Below are 25,358 nucleotides of genomic sequence, written 5' to 3'. Positions count from 1 at the left end.
AACATTTATTGGCGCTAACAAAGTTTTTAATAAACACTTCTACAAAGTTAGGAGCCGTTAAAATTTAAATTCGAGCAGAAAACGGAAAAGCACTGGCTAAAAATTCATGCAACGCAACGAAAACTATTAAACACAAAGTTCGCGCTGCCAAGCATCGCGAAAGTTCAGCAGAATATTGATTTGCCAAGCAGACTGCGCATGCGCAGACCACGTCCAATCGAAACGCGCCATGCGAGCGTGCATGGCGTGTGCAAAAGCTCGTGATCTCGTTAAGCCAAGAGACTGACATTTATTAACGAGCTCAGCCGCGTTTGTTTGCACAAAACTACGCGCTTGCAGCCAGCGAGCAAAGAAAACAATGTTCGAGAGAATGGGAAAGTAAAAAGCGCTGAGACGGCCCGACAAAAGCTTGAGCGAGAGAGAAAAGTGCTCAACACAATAAGCCTGCCGCCCCCTCAAAAACGAGAGATATCTGATTACACGCCAGATGTGCCCGCGGGGGAGTGAGAGATAAGCAGACGATCATATCTCGACAACCCGATGATAGAGAGCTTTGTGACGTAACACTCGTTTGCGCGAACTTTGGACATTGTTGCCACGTAGAAAGTTAATATTTCAGTCTTCAAAATACTTTTTCACTCAAGTGGTACTTTTAAGAAATTCTGCCTCGCTGTAGTTGTACAACGTTCAAAGTTGTTTTACGCAGTAAAAAAACATTCTTTAATATACATTATTAATGAACTGAATTTAAACTTTTATCATGGTACTTTTTATTCCTTTTGTTTACTGACTTACTTTTTCTTTGTTTATATAATTCAAAAAAAGTGTTTAAACATACTTTGAACTTTTTTTTGTTAATTATAAGTATATAATAAAAAATACGTTTTTTATTTTACAAAAGCTTACCAAAATTAAAATTTGTTTGTATCATTTTACACAATTGTTTTAATCAAAAAACTCACTAAAACTTAAGTAATAAAGATTTAACAATACAAGTGTTCTTTCCAAAGTATTTATTTTTTTCTAAACCTAAAGTTTTATTAAAAATAACAAGTAGGTTCATAAGTTAGCAGTTTTTTCAATATTAGTTGTATGTTATAAATTTTCTATTTAATGTAACAAAATAATTTTATTGAGTTAACTTATAAACTTTTCTAGGTTAAGACATCTTAGAAATCACTTTTTAAATAGTTTGATTTTTAGTCTGTGAAAATAAAATTTTCTTCTAACAAAAATCTAGTAAAAAAGTATCTTATTCCTTACAAATTAACTTAAACAGACTCGTAAATTTTATTCAGAACCAAAAATACACAAGCATACATATTGAACATCTATTTACATAGAACAAGTTCATTAGTAAAATTTCATCCAGCATGAATTGGTTAACATTAACCTGGGACTTTTTGGCTCGTGCATTCAAGATCATACTCACTAAAACTTCAACTAAATTTTCACAGCAAACAACCATCGGGTGTATTTAAACAGCGCATACTGTTAATCAGCAAAACGAATTCAGCACAAACCGATCGACATAAGGCTTTTTGACTTGCTCTTACACGACCCGTTCAACGAACCTGTTCATGGGTGAAGAGTTCACGGGGCTCCTCTGCTGCTGCTGCTGGTTGCTGCTGTACAAGTTGTTGCTGCTGATCTTCGCCCTCCTCACGCCGTTGCTGCTCGCGTTGGTCGTCTGCTCCGGCTGCTTGTTGTTCAGCCTCTCGATGGCACCTGCGATTGTTTTGCCTGTTACCAGATACAAACGCCAGTTAGTGAGCGCAGCATGTGGACGCAGGTTCGTTTCGGTTCACTTTTCGTGAAAATTTAATTGTGCGTTCGCTAACAGAAGGTCTTTTAAAACCTTAAAATATAAAACTTAAATATGTAATGGGGGCATTAATAATCCCAGTAGTGCCAATATGGAAGTGCTTGTGTACAAAGATCTCGGAATTTTTGTGATAAAAGCACTTCTATATTAGCACTATTGGGATTATTAATGCCCCATTACATATTTAAGTTTATATTTTAAGGTTTTAAAAGACCTTCTGTTAGCGAACGCACAATTAAATTTTCATAAAAAGTTAAAACGAACCTGTGTTGCATTTTTTTTAATTTCTCTGCTTTAGTTGCATTGTTATAATGAATAATAAGTCGGAAATTTTTTATTAGTTTGTTTGCAAATTGTTACCATAAGTAAATTAATAAAAAAAAGAATTTAAGACTTTTATGCAGCTATGAGTATTTTAAGGAAAATTAATATATTGATATTACTACATTCAACATTGTAAAATTTTGTTTAAAAACTTTTTTTATAAAAATTTTATTCTAGACCTAGTGTCTATTTTCTACTTTTCCTAAAAATACTTAGTTTAATAAACTCTCTATAAAATACTTTAAATTTATCAGTCTTTAAAATATTTCCTCAAAAACGTGCTATAACTCTAAAAAAGGTTAGACACAACCAGCAAATAAATGTTAAGGAAAAACAAAATATCAGTTTATTTTTACAAATTTACACTGCAGAAGCTAATTCTCTTTTAATTTCATACCAACTTCAAAAACATTCAAAAACGAACCGAATTTGTCGCAGACGAGGGCCGGCAGGTCGTTGTTGGGAATGAAGTGAGTTTTGATTCGGGGGATGTTGTGGGTGGTGAACTGCTGCCTCAGCACCGTGTTCAGGTACTCCACCACCTTGATAACAATCATATTTATATTTGGTTGGTAAACGTTTAATTTTAAATGGAATCTGGTTTTCAAGTGAGAGCTTGTAAAAAACGTTGGAGCAGTTTTGTAAAATTTGGTTGCGAAAACACTCTGAGTACAGCAGTATTGATATCAAAATAAACAAATAAAATTAGTTTTAAAGTAGTTCGTTCATTTCTTATCACGTTTTCGTTATACAATTGTCATCAAACTCTTTACTATTTTATTTCATGAGACACGACAATAAACTAGTCTAGAGGTTTACTTTTTTCTTTAAATTCATCAAAATAAATAAATATATCTTTATTTTTTTCTTTTACGATTAAAAAGCACAATAAAAATGTTTAAAAATTTATTTCAAATGTAATCTATAAACTACAATAAGAAAAGGTTATTAATTCCTGATAAACATTTATAGACACATAATCTAAAACACTATCAAAATTAGCAGAACAATCTTAAAACTTAGTTTAGAGAAAAAAGTTGTAATTTATTTTAAAAAATGTGAAGTGTCAAAACAAACATGTTTATATAAATTTTGCTGCATAAATAAATAAGGTATAATTGGTAAGGCCTAACTAGTTTTCAACTCTAATGAAAATTAATTAAACTATTAATTTCAGACAAAGTAAATATATTTAAAATTAAACTTATGTTAAATACAAACTTTTATAATTTAACTAATCTCAAACTACTTCAAATTTGTAAACTTAAAATCTTAAAAATGCAAACATTAAACATCATTTCTTAACATTATGGCTTCTGTTATTGAAAAACAATATTTTACACGTCAACATTTAATAAAATTTCAACATCTATAAACGTTTAAATAGATTAGAAAGTTCAATCTACAGAAAAAAAATAAGTTGAATTATTGGACAGAAAAAACTAAGGTTAAACTATGATTGGAAATAAAAAAATTAAAGTGGATTTTGATAGGGTACAAAAAACTTACGTTTATTTTTAATTGGGTACAAAAGTATATTGGTGGTTTTTTATGGCTACAAATTACTAACGGTGGATTTTGATTGGATACCAAAGAACTAACGGTGAATACTCATTGGGTACAAACAAATATCAGTTTTCTATTGGATACAAACAAATATCAATTTTCTATTGGATACAAACAAATATCAATTTTCTATTGGATACAAATAAATATCAATTTTCTATTGGATACAAATAAATATCAATTCTCTATTGGATACAAATAAATATCAATTCTCTATTGGGTACAAAAAAACCTTCAATCAATTTTTTATTGGATACAAACAAATATCAATTTTTTATTGGGTACAAAAACCAACAATCAATTTTTTATTGGATACAAATAACTAAGGTGGATTTTTATTGGATACAAATAACTAACGGTGGATTTTGATTGGAGGAGGGCGTGCCCGTTCTTCTTCAGAGTGGCCATCTGTATGAACTTGATAGAGTGCCTCACCGCGGTTTGCAGCCTCCTCGCCAAATTCAGCTGGCTAGTCTGTTTCTCCTCGTTTTTCCTAAAAAAATCAATAAATTTCATAACTGAGCGAATTCGTTATTTTAGTTTGTCTTTGCGCACACACGTAATTGAAAGTAATATTATATATCTATTGAAAATCTCGACTGCTTTTTTTGTAACTCTTGAGGTTAATCTTAGGTCGCAAACTTTTATTTTATTTTATTTCTAGGGTTCGTCAAATTGTTTTAGCCGAACTTTAGCACGTTGTTGAATGCATTTACATGTTTGACTAGCATCGAACTTTTTGGGCGGCCGTTTAATTTTTAATGCAGTTTCGAAATGCAAAGCTAAAATTACGCGGTTAGTTAAGTAAATATAAAGTTGCTGGAGTGTATTAATGATACTTTAAAAACAACTTATACACTAGCAATAATTATTTGGCATTTTATTTAACGTGAAAAACTAGATATGTATTTATTCTTGACAAAGAATATTTCAAAGCTTAAATTAGTAATCTATTTAAGATATTGTCAGCTTTTAATAAAATGTAATAAATTTAGACATCGATCAGTTTTTGGCTTGTAAAACAAAAATTTAAAAAATACAAACAAAGTCATGTGAGGTTACAGTTTTAACAAAATACAGTTTAAAATACAGTTTATAAGTTCAAGTAATCTATGAATAAGTTCGTTATAAATTGTTGAGCTTTCAACGGAAAAGTTTTAAAAACTGTTTCTACACTAGGACTTTGACCACGCTTTAAATATAAGCCATCAACTGAAACGCGGAAGTCCTTTTAATGCTAATTTTGCATATTGAAAAAAGACATTAAAATTGTAAAGTTAGCTTAATTCATTTGGATGAAACAAAATTTTAGTAATAAACAAGACAGCCGTTTTTATATCTTAGTGCATTATGAAAAAAAACGCATCAACATTTTGCAACTATTTTTCAGTTATTAAAAATAACACCTTTTAAAGCCAATTTATACTCAGTTTTTTTTAACTAGGGATCGATCAACTTTGGCCTCAAAACGCACTTAAAATTCTATTGTAACTTAATATAATAAAATATAATTTTAATTTTTTTTAAGAGATAATCTACCGCTTATATTCTTTTGTTTAAAAAAATTGGTAATAAATTTTTTTTTGGCATATCAAATATTGTTCCTTTTACGACCTACCAACCCCTGTTTGCAACAAACACCAACTCACACTTTTTTGAATTATTGTTTTCTCATAACTTATATTTATTCACACTTTTTAACGCCATTTATTTTAGCTATTCATTTAACAAAAAATTTTCAACAACTTACATCACGATTGTTCTTATATTACATTGAAATATTTGAAAAAACATTCCGGGATTTAAAAAAAGCAAAACTAGCCTGAATCAGTCTAAACTTTTAAAAAACTTTAGCCTGAATCATCCTGAGTAGCCTGAAAGTGTGGCAACCCTGATATCATTAAAAAACGTCAGAAAAACTCTTAGTTTTTCAAACAACTACTCTTATATCAGGGTTGCCACTCTTTGGGTCATAAAATCTTCCCTGAGTGAGTAACCTTAAACTTCCCTGAGTTTTTTTTTCAAATCCTTAAAAATTTCATTGGTTGTAAAAAAATTACAATGTTAATTCTAAGAATATTGAAGAACTAGCCGCAAGGCTTAAAAATTTCTAAATAAGCACTTAAAAAAAAATTAACTGTTTTGAACAAAAGTTTGAAACTGGATTAACTAAACCTCCCTCTAGATCTAGAAACAAATTTTCCTTGAGATTTTTTAAAAATCTTTAAAATTTCACTGAAATTTCTAAAAAAAAATCAAAACTGCCCTGAGTTTCCTGAGCTTAAAAAAAAGTGTCAAAATTCCTTGAGTTTCCCTGAGTTTCAGTAAGATTTTCTATAACTTGAAAATTCTCTGAGTTTCCCTGAATTCCCTGAGTTCCCTGAGTGTGTGGCAACTACTTTTTACACGCAAACTCACATCATGATGCTTTTTATCTTCCCGATGGCCACCTCGCTCCTTTTGTTGATGCTCTGCACCAGCACCTTGGTGAACTCCTGCACCCTCCTGATCTCCTCCTCCATGTTCACCTTGCCGCACCGCACCAGCTCCAAGATCTTCTCCTCCTCGCCGCGCAGCAGGTCCGCCTTTCCCTGCGGTCAGTTTCAACGTGTTACGATGGTGGGTGAAGGCAAAAATATAAAACGCAGGGTTGCATGTACAATATTTGGTTTTGATAGAAAAGTTTTGTACGAAAAGTAAAATAAGGTTTTTCTTTACTGTAGAACAACTTTAGTTTTCCATCAACGATAAATTATAATTAAATCAAAAAGTGGTAATATTTTTAATCAAAAAAAATTGCATGTTTAAAACAGATTGCATTGTTTTGATTTTTGATTAAAAACATAAAAAATTAAAATAGATAAAACAAGGTAAGAATTTTGCAATTTTTATTTGTATGTTTATATAATTATGTATGATTTTATTTTTTCTGCTAGTCAGGCGCGTGCTTAAATGCAAAATTTTAGACTTAACTTACAATTTAAAAAAAAAGTAGTCATACTTACAGAAAACTTTTGATTGAGTTCCATCAACTGCCTTCGTTCAGATTCGGCAGCTTCATCGATAAATTTGTACCTGCAGCAATTTTATTCTAATTACTAGAAAGACACAGAAGTGTACTTTAGTTCCATATTTTAGCAAAATCACTGTTTTCAAGACAAAACTCTTCGTGTCGTCTATTTTTATAAGTGTTTAAAAATATAAACTAATATTTTGCCCTTTTTCAGCAAGCTTCAAAAATCAGTAGTAAAAAAGTAAAAAAAAAAATGAAATATTTTTATTCTACAACACTTAGCTCAAGATTTTATTTAAACCAACCTCTTGTCTTTTAAGCTGCAACGCACACACGTATTTATTTATACCACCCAAAGTAAACAATCTTACACATATCATTACATAACTTATTTGCATGAATTTGTGCAACCAACTCTAATCAATAAACAACTACAAACGTTAAGTAACAGTTTTAAATTAAATTTTTACTTTGTCTGTTTTTTGTAAATTTAGACAACTACAAAGTTAATAAACATTAGCTTAGAAGAAATGAACGTTCAGAGCCAACAAATTTTATAGTCTAGTTACGTATCATATCATACAAAGTTATTAAGAGTAATTTGTCTTTCATTAAATTTAAATATTATAAGACCTTACATTTTACTATTCCACATCTTAATTTAAGAGAAAAAAGTTAATCATCTTTCACATATAAAAATAAATTACACAAGGAAAATAAACTTAATGCAAAATAACTCAACTTGAAAATAAAAAATAACTTAAAATGTCTGTAAATAAGTTATTTCTAAAATATGGCATTGGAATTTAGCCTAATCATTCAAAATAAAATAAAATCTTTGAATGGCCAGAATTAATAGTCACTTATCTAACACAACTAAACTTGCTGCACAAATATCTTGGCACATTTATTTGCAAATAGCAATTTCCGAGCAATCATTTCAATATATTAAAAACAAATCTGGGACCAAGTTCAATTGCAAACGAACTTGTGATCTCGGTGGCTGGTGAGCTGGCAGTCCCGGCAAGTGAGCACCAAGCAAGACTCGCAGAACAGCTTGAGGGGTTCCGAAGGGTGGAGGGTGCACATCGCCTGATCGCTCGCTGCTTCGCTTTCTGTTGCAACCGTTGTAAACAACTTGTAAAATGAATGAACAACGTGACTGAACACTAACATTTTTATTGGAAAGAGCAAACAGTAATAATCAAAAAAAAAACTATTTAGTACAGCACTGGTTAAAAAAAACAATTTGCATTAGCTGATACTTAAAATATACAATTGGTAAGTGTGTACACTATACAGAAAATTATTTACTGCTTGTTTATAAATAAAATAGAAAGATTTTAAGGAGATAAGTTTTTAAATTTTAGTTTTATTATTCATATTTGCTACACATATTAAAAAAATAAATAAACAGTAATTACTGTATTGTATCTTTGTATATTAACCTAAGATTAAGCAAATTTTTTGGTATAAGATCTATTAGTATTATGCTACTTTATATGAGATCTATTCAAATTTCAATGCAATTTTTTAGTGAACCATTAAAACCTGCAGGAGTAATTTTTTTGACAGGCTCCAGCTTGTGGTCTTTGGTTATTCTCACTCTCTTGTGAGCTGATACGCAATCCACGCACAAATTCTCATTGCATATGGCGCAGTAGCTGTTGGTTAAATACAAATAATATTGAGAAACTGTATACAACTATTTTAATCTGTGTTGATTTGTTTTTGACAGACAATGTTTTTTTCTCTTTGCAAATTAAAGCCTTGATTTTTAATTCAAAGCCAAACACTTTTATATGTAATAGTCATAGAATACTATTAAATTTTAAGTTTACAACATAAAAATTTTTTAATGATGATTTGTTTATACTTATTTAGCGAGACTTATTATACAAAAATTTATTTCAATTAAAAGAATTCGCCAATTATAAATTAATTCTGAATAAAAATTTAAATTAAATTAAATATACTGATAAATGGTTTAAGTAAAATCAAAAACATATAAACAGGTCGCAACAAAAAAAAACTGTCCTAAGTGACCAAAAACTTTCCTGAGTTATCTTGAGTGTTTTTAAATCCTTAAACGTTTTTCTAACTTTTTAAAGTTAATAAAAACCAAGTTCTTCAACAAATTATTATAAAAGAACGAATTATTGGAACAAATCAACTAAATCTCATTTAAATCTAGAAAACTATTGTACTAAGATTTTTTTAAATCTTTAAACTATTCAAAGTTTCTTAGAAAAAACAAACTGTCCTAAGTCAGTCTGAGTTCTTTTTTAATCAAAATACCCTGAATTATCCTGAGTGTGTGGCAAACCTGTATAAATAAATAAGTATTTTTCACTCGTTTCAAATGTACTTTTCAGAACTGTTTTGTAACTAACTCAGGACAATTTTGGTAAAAGAATGTCTTACAATAAATTCTGATTTAGTATACAGTAAATCTTTTAAGAAAAAAGAGCAAAAAATAAAAAAAACATTGTTATTATAAGGTCAAACATTAAAAAAAACGAAATGATAATAAAAGGACTTAATATCTATAAGATAATATAGTATTCTTATAAATAAAAGTTATAAAAACTAGCCAAGATTTAGAAAATGATCAAAATTAGCCCGAATGCATAGCAACCCTGACAAACTAAAAAATTAAAACTATATATATTTTGCAATATCTTCAGTTGTAATATTTCAATACCTAAATGTTGCTTATATGTGAAAGAAACATAAAATATTGTATATAAAGTACATTACGAGGTTAATTTAAGAAAAATAAGGGTATTGTACATTATGTTTAACATATTGTATATTTAAGCATAGTGTTTGCTTAAAGTTCTAAACAAAATAAGATAATATTCATATTTTTATCTTGAATACTGAAAATTACAAGCTAATGAATTGTAAATACAGATCCTGGCAAAGCAAGTTTGCTGGAACATATTATAAAAACAATTTGCACTGTACTTTTTTTATTGAACTAACATATGTTTCTCTGTGTTAAACAATTTTAATACAGATAAACATATGTTAGCTGAATAAAAAAATATACTGTGCAAATTGTTCTTTTTATCTTGTAAGTATCATTTTTATTTATAAATATGAAATCATAAGTAATAAGTTACATTTAAATGCAACGTAATTATTAATAAAAACAGTTACTTAAGTAAAATAAATTAAGATTATTAAATTTATCTGTATAGTTATATTTACGTTTATCAACACTAACTTCACAAAAAAGTATTTTAATTTAAGAAAAAAAAATCTTAAAAAAATATAATTATCCTAAAAGATAAACTCAAGTTTTTAATTTAGTACTTAATTTAGTAATTTAGTCAACTTACTACAACTTATTTATTTAAGCTTTTTTAGTCTAGTTCTAGCTTTACTACAAAACACACCAAAGTACTTTTTGATCACATCAACTAACTTTAAATAGATAATTACAAACAAAATTACTTTACGGCCGGGTTGGAGTCGTCGCAACTGGTGCAAGGGTAAACCTTTTCTTCGCTCGCCGAACCTTGCGAGCTTTCCACGTCCACGCTTGCTCGCGACTCTTCGGCCGGAAGGTACAAGCTCCTTCTCATGGCGCGCGAGTTGCTGAGGCACTCGCACGCCGGGCACTTGACGAATATCTTCACCTCGTTGCACTGCTTGTCGTTCGACACGAACGATATGTAGCTGTCTATGTCCGTCAGCGCCGAGTCCGGGATCGCCACCAAGTCGTTCTGAAATAGTTGATTGTGAGTTGTCAAATTGAAACAAAATTTAATAATATAGTTTACGACTTGATGCCAAAGTGTATCATTACCTTTATCTGTAGAAAATACAATAAATGGTTTTAAGAATAAAATTGGTTTTACCTAGGTTTAGTGTTTTATAGTTGACCACTTTTAAATTTGTAAAACTATATAGTTATATTAGTTTAAAATAAATTACAACACACACACTATTTAAATATTTATATATTTTAATAAAAATTTCCTTTTAAAACAAATTTTTTGATCAAAACTGAATACACACTTACTAGAATTTTATATTGCAAAGCACTATTGTTTCCAAGTTCAACAGGATCCTTAAAAACATTTTGTATAATAAAATTAAGGCCATAGGGGAGTCCGACATTTTTTTTACAAAAATTAACTTTGGCTTTTATATGAAAGTTTTAAATAGAAACTACAAGTCTGTTTTTATAGAATTCAAAAATATCATTTAACTTTTGAGATATTTTATTCTTTGCAAAAAGTTTTCAATACAAACGTATAGACAGCAAATTTTTCGGGATCAATTTTCACAAAAATTTTAAAATTTACTAAAAATCTATCTCCTCCTTCATTTTTCAAGCAATCTTTTTCAAATTTTCAAGAATTATTCCTTATATTAAAAGATAAATACGTTACTTTAGAATTTTATTAATGTAAATCAATAAAATTTTTATCACAAAAATAAAAATAAAAATTTTTTTTTTAATTTAAATAATATTTTACAATTTTTTTTTAATTCTAAAACAACGTTTTTTTTTTTTGTTATTGTATAAAGATTGACTGTAAAAGTTTAAAGAAGATTGCTTGGAAATTGTAGGAGGAGATAGATTTTAAATAAAATAGTCTTTTTTTTGCCGTTTTAGTTTTCCCTTTCCATTGGGAACCTATTATGCGGCCTGACTTTGACTAGTCATATCTCAAAAAATAATTTGAATTTTTTTTAATGATAAAAAGCATCTTCAACCTTAGAAAAAACTCTTTAAAATAAGATCAACTTGTAAAAAAAAAAACTTTTGAAAAGAAAATATTTATTTTACTTATGCTTTTTTATATTTTTTGGGAAAACTTTAAAAGTATAAAAGTAAAACTACACAAAAATTTAAAGTTTCAAAAGCTTGTGACAAGTCAGTAAGTATGAAAAAATAAATTTTGAGAGATGTAATTATTATATATAATTTGGATTGAAAGGGTCATAAAGATCAAAAGGTTAAGAAAAACTTTATCTCCACAAGTAAAAAAATAATTCATAGAGGCTATAATATAATTACTTTAATTTATTTCAAAATCTGGTATCAAGTTTAAACCATTGAAGCTAACATTATTGTATGATTTAATTTCCTAGCTAACTTTAATTGTATAGCTTTTGATTTTTTTTTAATTAAATAGATTAAAGGAATATAGTGTTTTAAGCTGCACACACACCAAATAAAATATCAGTTAAATAATGTTGCATACAATAATAGTTTAGCCAAAAATACTCGCTGTTAGTAGCTTAATTAGTATTTAAAATGCAAAATAAACATAGTATAAATGTAAATAAAAAACACCAATTAAAAGCTAGTATGAGACTTCAACCTAAAAATACAAAAATAAATAAAAAATTGAAAAGTGTTTTATAGAACATTGACTTAAAAACACTTGGGATATATATTTTAAAAGCTTAACAATTTAACGAAAAATAACGTAGTATTCTATTAAAATTGTTTAAAAATAATAATAATAATTTAAATATTTAAACAAAAAACTATTTATAAAATTAGTATTACAAAACACCTTAGTAGTTTGTGCACTCAGCAAAATGAGCTTGATTTAAATGAAATAAAAAATATATATAACCAATATTAATCATTTAAAGAAACTTACACTAGTTTTTTCTTCAGGTTTCACTACTAAAGAGTGATTTCCATGTCTCAAATTTTTCCGCTGTATAATGCACTTAGAGCAAAATATGTGCAAACACCCGAGCAGTATTGGGTCTTTGTCAACATAACTTGTCAAGCACACTCCACAAACCTCAGCAAGCTCTTTTGTAAGGGTCTCAGCAGGAGAACTTTTTTGGGAATCAACTTCTTTGCTCATTTTTTTCTCAGGTTGACTAGCAGGCAACTCCTTGGAGTTGTTCTTGTTTTCGTTGGGAGATATTTTCAATTGACCATTTTGATGAGCGCTTGTTGGTTGGGGTGGGCTTCTGGCAGCTTCATCTTGCCTTGGTTGCTCCATTTTTAAGCCTGAGCTTTACTTTAAAAACCTTATGTCAACTATAATCTATTACTATTCTGCAAACACAAACAGTTATTAGGAGTGCAATATTAACTTACTTTAGCATTCAAAACATCTAGACAAAAAAGAAAGTAAGGCAGACTGTAAGAGGCTTGTTTTTCTGTTAATAACTAATTTTTAAATCAGTTAAAATTAATTAACTTGTTAAAAAAAAAATATTCAAGCTTACAATACAAATAGGTTTAAGTCATACAGGAAGAGAAACAGAACAACTTTTATTATACAAACAAAAAACTTACCTCTTGCATGTAAGCTTTAAGTAAAATTCATTTATCATAAAATACATAAAACAAAAAATAGGTACTTTTTAAGATAAATTTAGACAGTGGTAAAACTTTCAGTACATTATTTAGAACATTGAAAAACAAATGGGTTCATAACTGTACATTTAACAACATGTCTGCAATATATATAAACTGTTTATTTTTTAAGAATTGTTTGTGTTAGAGCACTTTTACCAGTCTGATTTTGTCCAGTAAAAAAATGACTATGAAAACATTGTGTATTGTTTTTTTAATAAATATAATAATTCCGTTACAAAATGTTTTTTTAATTAAGTTGTACAAATTTCTAGTCATAAATAAGTCTAAAAACTTTAGCACATAAACATACATGAATAGTCATACATAGTTTTGTTGAGAAATTAGTTTTTTAAGTTTATGTTTGATATTTTTAATAAATGTTTTTAAGAACATAGGGGGGTCCACCTTGACTTTTACAAATTGATCTTATTTTGTAGAGTTTTATCTTAGCTATCAGAAGTTTTTAACTGCTTAACAAAAATCAAAATAACTTTTGAGATACAACCAATCAAAGTTAATGAACTCGAAAGGTTTCTTAAAGAAGGAGCAAACTAAAATGCAATAAAAGATTATTTCACTTAAAATCTATCTTCTTCACTTTTTTAGCAATATTTTTTAAAAATTTAAAGTTAGTTCATTATTTATATTTAACTTATTTTAATGCAATATTTTTGATATCAAAAAAAATAAAATTAAAAAAAAAAACACTTTTTAAGGCCATAGGGCAGGTCCAACATTTTTTTTTTTACAAAAATTAATTATGGCTTTTATATGAAAGCTTTAAATACAAACTACAAGCCTGTTTTTATAGAATTCAAAAATATCATTTAACTTTTGAGATATTTTATTTTTTGTAAAAAGTTTCCAATACAAACATATTGACCGCAAATTTTTTGCAGTCAACTTTCTTGGAAATTAAAAAATTCATTAATTACCAATCTCCTCCTTCATTTTTCAAGCAATCTTCTTCAAATTTTCAGGAAATGTTCCTTATATTAAAAGGAAAAAATGTTACTTTAGAATTTTAATGATGTTAAAAAATAAAAAAATTATTACAAAAATTTAAAAAAAATTGTTTATTCTTTAAAAAAAAACATTTACAATTTTTTTTTAAATCCAAAGTAACATTTTTTGTTATTGTAAAAGATTAAACTGTGAAAGTTTGAAGAAGATTGCTTGTAAAATGTAGGAGGAGATAGATTTTAAATAAAATAGTCTTTTTTTGCTGTTTTAGTATTCCCTTTCCATAGGAAACCTATTATGCGGCCCAACTTTGACTAGTCATATCTCAAAAAAAAAATTGAATTTTTTAAAACAATAAAAAGCATCTACAAGCTTAGATAAAATAAGATCAACTTGTAAAAAACATGGCTACCCCCCTATGACTTTAACACTTGAAAAATTAAATCTAAAAATTTTATTCTTTAATATTTCTTAAATCCCAGCATTAAAAGTCTTTTAAATTATAAAAGGAATGTTTTCTGTAAGTAAGAGGTAAATAGCTCAAAAAATGAAGGAGAAGATGGATTTTCAGTGAATTTTAAAATTTCCAAGAAATTGACTGTGAAAAATTTGCAGTCCATAGTTTATATAGGAAACTTTTTACAAAAATTACAATATCTCTAAATTTAAATATATTTTTAAATTCTATAAAAACTGCTTTGTAGCTTATACTGAAACATTTTATATAAAAGCCAATCATAGTTTTTGTATAAATAAAATGTTGGACCCCTCTATGGCCTTAAAGTTATTTCTATGCATAATAAATAATGTATAATTAAGATAATATTCATAATAATAAAAATAAAAATACACTAAACAAATAAAGAAAGAACAAGTTTTAATAGAAAAATGTTTTTTATAGTTCATTGAAATTATTTGTAAGAGTTGCAACTCATTAGTTTTCTACTCATAAGTAGTTTTAACTACTAACATTATATTTAATCACTCACGTTTAAAATAATAAGACTATTAAACCTTAATTTACGTCACCTATCTTAAAATTTTACTGTTACCTGATTTAATATTAACTATTCATAAAACAATAGTATATGTAATAAAAAATTTGTTCAGCACCATAAAAAAAATCTATGAAAATATTTAGTTTTTTTTAATTTAAATGCATTAATCTAGTAATTCTGTGTCTATATTTTATTTATTTTATTGGTTTGAAATAAGCTTTCCTAGTCAAACCCAGAACTTTAAGTAAAAGTTCTGGTTTTTTAAAGTTTGTGGGTATTTAAAATCTATAACCTACTACCTTAATAATAAAGTGATTTAAAACAATTGTTAAATAAAAAAATTCTGTTTAATAAAAAGTTCATTCTTGAAAAAAAAAAAATAATGGTTTTATACTTTAATGTAATTATTTAGCAGTAAAAAAGTTTGTTTTTACAAATAAAATTACAACTGTAGTGAACACTAATTAAATATTGGCTGAATAAAACCTTCTAGTTTTAATCATATACATAGTTTATTGATGACAAAAAAAAATATTTAGTCCTAGGACATGATGCACAAAAAAACATTTTGGTTACAAGTCATACACCATTTGAATACCTTTTAATGTCTTGTCCAGGACCATAAACGATGGTTTAAAGTTAATTTTTTTTGTACATTTGTTTTTTTTTGGGGGGGGAGGATTAAGGTACACATTATATTTAGCAACTAAATAAATTTTAAAATATTATGTAACATTTCAGAGTCAACCCATTTACTCAGTGAAGCCTATTACTACACTATGAAGAGAATCAAAAAAATCTTATAAGATCAGTGTTCAACTTCTAAATATTATAGCTGCATATCAAGGCATCGTCTGAAAAACTTGGCAAAACTCTTGATTTACAGATTTTCTTTCGCTAATAAAAATCTAACACTTTATCTTTATACAACTCTAAACTTTTCTATTTGTTTTTAATTAAAACTGTAAAAAATATTTTCGAAATAACAAAAACTTAAATAAAGTAATAAATACTTAAACTTTACTAGTAACTACAGCTAGACTCAAAAAAAGTGTTTTAAAACATAAAATATCACTTATTTTCATCAAAAATTAATTATACCTTAAGAAAATCTCTTTTATTACAACACTTAGATATGTTTATATTTGAACTGATTTAAAAATTAAACATTCTTTGTTTCACTAAACTTACCTAAGATATAAAATATAATGTTTTTTACATTACCTACATTAAATTCTTTTTTTTTTTAAATTAAAAGGAAGCTATTTTCTAAATATTATATTTAGTTTATTGTAATATACGTTATTTTTATAATTTAAAAAAAAAAAAAAAATGTTTTAACAGTTTTTAATCAGTACAAAACTAAAGAAATTAAACTAGTTTTGCTGAGGGAAAAGTTTTTAGACCTAAATTTTATCTGAATAATATTTTTGTGTGTAATCCATTATAAATATCCCGTACAACGGTTTCATTTCTGACCTGCGGTCATTTCTCACCCGAACATTTCTTATACGGTCATTTCTCACCTGATCATTTTTAACTTGATCATATCTATACCGATCATTTCTAACCTAACCATTTCCAACCCGATCATTTCTATTCCGATGGCTTACGTTCACTTTCACCCCTAACTCTTACTCTTGGTGGGTGAGCGATTACTTCAGCAAGCTTGGTAAGCAGCGGTTGGCGATTGCAGCGGTGACTTAAACAAGCCATCTGTGCAAAAGTGACTTTGTGCAAATATTACCCTTAGTGCAAAAAGATACTTTCGTTAAAAACAGGATGACCCGGTCAGATTATGGTCTTGAGTCGTGTAGTAGGAGCTAAGTACCATTGTCAAGAGTAGTAACTAATGAAGTAAAAGTTTATATAAAACAAACAAGTTTTCACTGATCGGCCTAGATATGACCGCGGGTTAGAAATGATTGGCTATATAAAACATATTTTTACTATTTTTGTCTTGGTAGCTTTTTATAGTTATTATGTTGTATGTAATGTATTACAGTTGTACTAAATTAGACACATATAAAATAAAATTTAAAAAATTATAAAATAAATAGTCTTAATTTTTTTTATTAATGTAAGTACTCTTTATAGAAAACTAAAAAGGTTATTTTGAACAAAATTAATTTTTAAAGATATTTATGAAATTAAACTGAGTTTAAAATAGATATTTTTGAAATGTTAAATGAGATACTAATTTTTGCTGAGCAGATTTAAACAAGCTCTTCTATAAAAGTAAAGTACTAGCGTTAAAATCATGTTATATCTTTATTAGTTTATTGAACGACAAAAAAGACGTTCAAAATGTTTTGTCCTAGAACCTAGTGCACGAAGAACCTTTCAGTTATCCTGCCTATGTGTTATCACTGCATAAGTTAACAAGCAAACTAACTGCGTTTCAGATATTCAACAAGTGAGAACAAGTTAAACTTTTTGCAAAATTAAATAAAAGTGTAAATTTATGTGTAGTAATTTTAGCAACTAACTTGTAGTTATCACAACTTATTTTCTTAAAGAAAGATCAGATTTGTACGAGTGTATAGATTTGACTGGCACGTTAAAATTCTTAAAATCTCGACCAGCTAATTTATTTAACTCCACCGTTAGAAAATAGTGTTCTATATTGTGAATACCGCTACAAAAAGAGTGTGCATACATAGAGTGGGTCACATAGACCAGGGGTCGGAGAATTATGGTCCGCGGGCTAGATGCAGCCAGAGATGTACATTTTAATAAAGCAGTATGAAAAATAAACTTTTATTATAAAATAGTCTTTTTTGTTGATTAGTTGAACACTATTTTAACAACTGTGGCCTGCGAGCAACTTTTTCTTAGATAGTTAGTCAATAACTTATAAAGTGTTGCCGATTCTTGATATAGACCCAAACTTTATGATCAAACAGAAATACATAAACTCAAGGTTTTTAATATTAACTTCATTTTAAATGTGAAAAAGCAACGTACGGCCCGCGGAGTGAAAATTACCGGCTCGCCGATGTTTTAAAAATTTAAGTGGAATCCGCGAAAGCTAAAACTGCAGCCCTAGAGCACGCTAATCTGGCCCACTAAAACAAGTTTTGAAGTGTATGCTACATATTCTAGGATTTAAAGTTAAGAGCAAAATATAAAGGGCATAGGTACAATTTTATGACACAATTCGAATATACATAAGATATAGTGAAAAAAAGGTCACATAAAGATGGTATTTTTTCGAAATGAATATAAATAAATCATAAATTGATAGATATTGAAATGCTGCGGCTCAATATGGAACAACTTCTTCCACATTTTGCCCGCCGACTAAAACTGCACAGTTGTAAGTTCTGATCTCAAAAAGTATAACAAAAACAAACTAAAAAACGTGGTTTTATGACCTTTATATCTTTGCTGTACATATTTAAACTAGTACGAAACAAACTTAAATTTTTGTTTGATTTCACAAAAATTTAATAAAAAAATTTAAGTCACTTAAATTTAGCTACCAAACTTTGTATAAACTTAATACAACTGTATATAACATGTGCATTCACCACTATTTAAATTCTGATAATTTAAAACTTAGTAGTTTATAGTTATTGTTTATTTTTTCTAACTTAAGATATAATTTTAATTTTTTACTTTCATAATCTTTTCAATTAAATTATTAAGTATTTTTTTAGTTTGAATCATTTATAAGATATCGCTAAAAGAAGTTTTAAAAATTAATAAAATATAAGTATATAAGTAATTATCTATTTTTAATAATAATTTCATAAAGAACTAACCATCATATTTTCATTATTTATACCTACATGTAATTTTTTAATATTTTCGAGTTTAGTTTACTTTCAGAGAGGTTGCCCCATAAGAGTTTTTACAAAAATTTGAATTTTCATCAATGTCGACGTGTCGTATTTTTATTAGGGTTGAGAAAATTTCAAAGTATTTAAACAACCCCTCAACTTGATACTTTTTAAAACTAATTTAGTTTAAGAAAAATTTATTACAATTACAAAAAATCGTTTATAAACAAAATATTGTTGGAAAAACAATAGTTTTAAAGATTTTTGTTATAGTATTATTAAAATTTTTAATTATATTAAGTGAAGAATTTTCTCTTATGGTCCACCCCACACGACGCCCCTTACTGTCATGTGAACGTTTATAACTACTTTATTTATATTATAATGTTTTAAAGCTAAACTAGTCAAATTTGAAAAGCTGATTCGGTTTAATGATTTTAATTTTATGTGCAACGGTACGGGAGATTACTAAACTTTTAATTAAAACTTAACAACTTACTTATTTTATAATTGGTATATATTTTATTCAATTCTTTTTTACAGTTTATTATGTAAACCGTTAGTTCATAATCGTCAGAACAAGTTCTGTTTTTTTTTTTAATGTTAATTAACCTTTTTTTTGGAGAAAGTTCTCTGTATTTTAATAGTAACTTTTTTACAGCTTTTATGACACGATTAGTGAAAAATATTTGTTATGTCAATCATACTCATTACCATATCAATAGAAGCTAAGTTAAGAAACTTGTTGTAAAAGCAAAAAGAGAGACTACATTGTAAATATATTATATATTGAACGAAAAACAAAGACGCTCAAAATGTTTAGTCCAAGGACCTGGTGCACAAAGAAACTTTCGCTTATCGCGTCGCACACCACATGGATACCTTTTAACGTCTTGTCCAGGACTGAAACAGGACTTTTCCAGATAGCTTAAAATATTAAATTTATTTTAACGTTTAAAATAACGAAGCGCAGAAAACACGAACGATCCCAATTCTTAGGCTCCCTGAAACTTGAGATCTTCTTCGTACAGTTTGTTGACGCCATCGATGAGGACTTGCAAAAGTTCAACTTCCGAGTATCCTAATCTGTGACGGTTGGAAATGTCGAATGTCGAACCGTTTATCCCGCCAGACTCGCCTCTCGTACCTCGAACCTGAAAAAGGTACAATTTAGGTGTATGCACAGAAACATGTACTTTTCAACGTACGACTGAAGGTGTTGTCAATAATTTTTGTACGTAATTGTGCTAACTATTTGATATATATATATTTTTGTGCATTTACATGTGTCTACGATTAATTTTAAATTGTAACAGTGCTGATAAATTGGAAACGGATTTTAACTTTTGGTATCGTCTTTAGTTTTTTGTTCATTGTTTTTTATGAAGAGAAAAACCATACAAAATAAATGCAATTAATTTAAATAAAACCCAAATATTTTGATTTGTAACTTTTTTGCAAAATTTCAAACACAACTAATTAATATATTGTCATTTTATTTACTTAAATTTTTTTGTTAAACTCATTAAGTTTAAAGTAATAAATCTTCCTACGATAACAAGGTCAAAATCACCATTTTGTTTTGTTTCAAACTTTGAAGACAAGGTAATAAATAAAGTTATTATTTCCGATTAAGTTTATTTGGAATATTTTTTTTAGTACATAAAATGACGAACATAAAACTGAAAATCATATCGATGCTTGTTATCTGAAACACTTCAAAAAAGTATCAAGTCTAGAGAAAAATTGGATTTTATTTCACTCAAGTACTTTCAAGCAAAACTAAATAATATTTTTGATATAAAAGTAAAATATTTTAATTTTTTTCAACCGACCTGCAGTCCAAGCTCCTTCGCCTTCTTCTTGAGATCTTCAACCTTCCATCCGGGAAGGTCCACGTGCACCGAGGCGCGCATCCCCGTTCCGAGGTTGGTGGGGCACGAGTGTATGAACCCGTTCCTCTCGTCGAACTGAAACTTCTTGCCTGTTTTGCTGAGGATCATGTCGCCGATGGCCTCCACGCCCCTCTTCAACCGCGCGAACGTTTCGACGACGTTCGAACCCTGGAAAAGTTAAAAGTATGAATAAACTTGCATGTAATAAATAAAAAACTTTGCATTAAAAAAAACAATCTTGTGTTGGTTAATCTTTCAGAACTAGGTTTCTTTTTTTTACTTTAAAGAGAAAACGCATTGCTTTGCTTTACGGTAATTTTTTTTAAATTTAGTTACCTTTTCCATGGAAACGATCCTGAGCTGGTCCTCCTCGTTGACCCACGCCGAGAACTTCCGGTCCTCCGAGATGAACACGCCCCTGCCCTCGGGCCACTCCCTCTCCATCCCTCCCACGATGAGATTCGGGTCGCCGCTGATGAACAGCACGTGCTCATCGATCAACATCATCCTCTCTTCCTCCCCCATGCCATCTAGCGGAAAGTACGATCCCTTCACGTGAATTTAGTTTATTGACACTTATTTGTATACATTCACACATTTATACGTTTTGTAATGTCTTACCTCGTTAAGTTTTGAAATTTTGAAAATTCTGCAGCTGAAAATTGCTAAAAAAGAACAAAGCAGCCAAAAATTACTAATCTTAGATAAATTTATACTTAGAAAATAGTTCAACAAGAGTTTTAAAACAAACCTTCAAGTCTCCTTCCAGCTCCGCGAAGACCTCCTTCATCAGCGACTCGAACTTCAACCGGTCCTCCCTGCTGATGCACGGCGGCAGGGCGAACCCTTCCAAGTTCCTGCCCACCCTGATCCTCGTCGACTTGACCGGACACTTCACCTTTCCGGTGATTTTCCCCAAATCGAAATCGCTGACGTGCTTCCGGTCGTGCGCGACGTCGTGGTAGTCGCTTATGATCGGCTCGAAGACGTCGCTGAACAGCCGGTAGGACTCCTGGTCTCCCGCGTAAATTCCCACGCCCTGGTTTTCAAGCTCTCTGGCGCAGCTGGTGGCGCGATCGAGGGTGAAGCCGTTGGCAGTTTGAAGGTTTCGGAGCTTCTGGTAAATTTCGGGGGTCATGTGCTTTTGCACGAGCGAGTTTTTGGACATCAAAACGGGCATGCTTGATTTGCTTTCCATCTGTTTGAATTGTGTTTTTTAATTGTAAATATGATTTACAAAGCTTCATTAATAAACGTATAACATCTTAGATTAAAAGAGATATTAGAAAAGTTAATCTAAAATTTTAATTTTTTCGGAAACTTTTAAACATTAGTTCTGACATTTGCGGCTTAAATTGCATAATATTTCAAACTATGTTTTTTATATTGTGGTTAAAAAAGTTAAGACTGATAAATTTTAATAAATTATTTTTTACCTCTAATTTTTTACTTCTGTTTAACGTAAAGATAAAATATACTTGGTTTAAATCTGAAATGAAATTAGTTAAAGTAGAATATTAGGTATTCACATGTTAGTTATTATTTGTATACGAAAATGTTTAAAACTTCAGATACTAAAATATTTAAGAACTTATATATTTTCAAAACACTGTATATTAAAGACAAACATAAAACTTGTTTATGAATTAGAATTTTTTAGTCACTTTTTTCAACAGTAAAGCTTTCGAGTATTAAAGGTCGTATGTTAGAAAATGTTATCTTAAATTTCTTTTAAAAATACTTATGAACTTTGTATATTTATTATTTTTCAATACTGCAAATGTAAGGTTTTAAACTGAATTTCCTGCTACGAAACTAATTTATTCTGACTGATTTAAGTGACTTATATGTTGACTTTTAAAGACTTCGACTAAGCTAGCATTGAAAAAAAAAAAATTTTTAATATAAGTCTTAAGAATAGTAAAAAAAATGATTTAAAATTAAACATACTATAAATGTATAACAGAACAGACTTAAAAAAAACTTAACTTGTATACTTGTATTGATACTATGATTAAACACTAGTTTATTTAAGTTATCTGAGAACTTTTAATAAACAATATAATTAATTTCATGTGTTTATCTTAAAATTAATATCTTAATCATTTAAGATTAACAACAGTTAATTAATAAAGTTTAAAAGTATTAATATTTGTTTAATTATTAAAAATTATTTAACTAACTTTTTTATAGTGCATAAAAAAGATTAAATTGTTTAAAGTCAATTACAATTAATTAACAAAGTTAAAAAGTATATTAGTTAACTTCTTAAAGATTATTTTTTATAATGCAAAAAAAGGATTAAATGTAAGCAAATTGCAAACTATATATATTAAAAAAAGAGCTTTTCAAAATTATGAATATGAAGGTATTTAAAAAAAGTTAAAGTTATAAAATTTTTGTATTTTTAATCAACAAATGTATATATATATACATATAAAACGAGAGAGCTAAAGTTCAAGAAAAATATGTTTTTACAAACATGATCTCAGTTTTCAAAACAAAACTGCAAAGGGTAGGCAAACAAAATCACATAAAACGATTAAGTATCAATACATTTTTATAACACTGTTTGTTGCTTATGTTGATATGCTAATATTTAAGTACTAGTTAGTTATGTTAAAACTTATGTTATTTTGTCATACACATCAAAGTTTTAGAATTTTAATAAATATAAAAACTTGATGTACTGGTATATTTTAAAAATAACAGTTTTAACTTATCTTAAAAAACAAGACTAAGTACATATTCAAAACTTTAACAAAACAACAGCTTAAAATTTACATAACTCTTTAAGGTTTGCTTAGTAGCTTTAAACTATTTGAAAAGCAACTAAATTATACTTTTAAAATTTTCAGTGTCCGTCAAAAACTTTTTATTGCAAATTTTGTGAATGTTTTTAACTTATTTATAATTTTTCTATGCTTCAAACCGAATTACAATGATGAAATGTACGGAATCACAATTTTTAAACAAAAAATACATTGAAATTTTGTAATATAAAGTGTAATGAATTAAATTTAGTTTAAATGGCAAGTTGTTGAGTTAGTTTAAGCAACTAAAGTCTTACAAAGAAATATAAACCATTGAATTGAGTCTAATCAAAAATAGTCTTAATGTGAATTTATAAATAGCTTTATTATAGTTATTTGTAAAATGATAAATTTAGATTTGTCGTCTTCTTAGACGATTTTTTTTTTTATAAACATGATCTCAGTTTTCAAAACAAAATTGCAACAAATAGGCTAACAAAATCACATAAAACTATAAGTTTCAACTATAGATCTACCGAATCCAAATCTAAATTTGAAATTTGGACGCGGCCGAATCCGAGTCCGAGACCAAATCCGAATATTTTAATAATTGGAATTCAAAAGATTTAATCTGCTTGTTATGTAAATAAAGTATAAATTTATAAATAATAGTTATGTATTAAATTATTATCACTCTTTAAGTCAAAAAACTGCCCTAAATGACCATAAACTGTCCTGAGTCACCTCGATATTTCAGAAATCCTTAAAAAATATTTAACATCTTTTCGGCACTAATAAAAATCAAGTTCTTAAAAAAATTAGTTATAGAATAAAATATTGAAACTAAATCAACCAAATCTCGTTTAAAATCTATGAAAAACAAACCTAAAACTTTAAAAGTCTTAAAAATACCCTGAGATATTTACTCAAATTAAAACTACTCTGAGTTTTCCTAAATCTCCAAGATACTTTCTAAAATTTTAAAATACCCTTGTTTCCCTGAGTACCCTGAGTGTTTGGCAACCCATGATTGCTATAATTAATAAAGGATAACTAATAAATTATTTAAAAATATATGGTTTTTGTAAACTATACTTCTGCGCTAAAAACATTATTAAGTTAGCCAAATCATTTAATTAAAGTTTTTTTTAAATATATATAACAAATAAAGGTCTCTACTTATTTCTAAAGACAGGATTGCCAAATGTTTTTGGCAAATTTTCTGAGGGTTTTAAAAAGTTCTTTCAGGTTTTTAACAGTACACATTTTTGCGTCTTTTTTAGTTAAAAGTTTAGTTAAGTTTAAAAATTGTATTAAATTGTATAAAAACATTGAAAAGGTAATGTGAAGCTACTTTAAAAGTGTTTTTTAATAAAAAAAATTGTGTCAAATCAAAATTTTACTACTTAACTTGTAAAACTTATTTAAGAATCCTTGTTTTTTAGTGATTTTTGTTCAAAATTCCAGGTTTTTTTTAAGTTTCTCAAATTCCAGATTTTTCTAGGATGTTTAGTCTAAATTGTCAAATTTTAGGGTTCCAGGTATTCGGCAACCCTGTAAAGTGAATTATATAACATCATTCACCAATTGTTTTAAGACTTTGTTTTCATAACAATCTTTCACTACAAGAAATAGAACATCGAGTAAGATAAAAATGTATTAAAAATTTGTGAGCTATGTTGACTGTCTGACAAAGTCTTAGTTGGGTCTAGTTGACTGTCCTGTGGAAAGATTGTTTACCTGACCTTTTTGCTCATACTTTTTTTGCAGACGGAGTGATTTTTTAGCACGTTTATGCTTAGGACCCTCTGCGGGCAGCTTGGTATTTGTATTACTTAAATTTGACATAATAAATATAAATGATTTTATACTTACTTGTCATAA

At 28.2% G+C, this 25,358-nt stretch overlaps 2 protein-coding genes across 9 annotated transcripts in view; both read right to left on the bottom strand.

The window, feature by feature from the left end:
* LOC145840239 (transcription intermediary factor 1-alpha-like) overlaps positions 1–12,766 on the bottom strand; it is a 35,859-nt gene extending 23,093 nt beyond the window's left edge. For 7 of the 8 annotated variants that reach the window (XM_082947422.1, XM_082947426.1, XM_082947428.1 and 4 more), the window contains exons 1-9: positions 12,362–12,766; positions 10,191–10,462; positions 8,280–8,392; positions 7,717–7,843; positions 6,721–6,790; positions 6,134–6,306; positions 4,073–4,208; positions 2,574–2,691; positions 1,575–1,743 (exon numbers count right to left, since the gene is read on the bottom strand). In XM_082947422.1, coding sequence (XP_082803548.1) covers positions 1,575–1,743; positions 2,574–2,691; positions 4,073–4,208; positions 6,134–6,306; positions 6,721–6,790; positions 7,717–7,843; positions 8,280–8,392; positions 10,191–10,462; positions 12,362–12,718 — 1,535 coding nt within the window. In that variant the 5' untranslated portion in view covers positions 12,719–12,766. The remainder of the gene's footprint in view (positions 1–1,574; positions 1,744–2,573; positions 2,692–4,072; positions 4,209–6,133; positions 6,307–6,720; positions 6,791–7,716; positions 7,844–8,279; positions 8,393–10,190; positions 10,463–12,361) is intronic. The other variant, XM_082947424.1, reaches the window with a different exon arrangement.
* Positions 12,767–19,821: 7,055 nt separating this feature from the next.
* LOC145841302 (creatine kinase M-type-like) lies at positions 19,822–21,919 on the bottom strand. The gene is made up of 4 exons (XM_082948665.1): positions 21,473–21,919; positions 21,058–21,270; positions 20,662–20,889; positions 19,822–19,980 (listed from the first exon to the last, which is right to left on the bottom strand). Exons 1-4 carry the CDS (start codon positions 21,917–21,919, stop codon positions 19,822–19,824), a joined length of 1,047 nt encoding a protein of 348 aa, XP_082804791.1.
* Positions 21,920–25,358: the final 3,439 nt, after the last annotated feature.

The sequence above is a fragment of the Thalia democratica genome, chromosome 7 (assembly GCF_965202585.1).
Source record: "Thalia democratica chromosome 7, ktThaDemo2.hap1.1, whole genome shotgun sequence".
Classification (NCBI taxonomy): Eukaryota; Metazoa; Chordata; class Thaliacea; order Salpida; family Salpidae; genus Thalia; species Thalia democratica.
The sequence above is the reverse complement of the archived record's forward strand: the minus strand, read 5'-3'. Positions and strand labels throughout refer to the sequence as shown.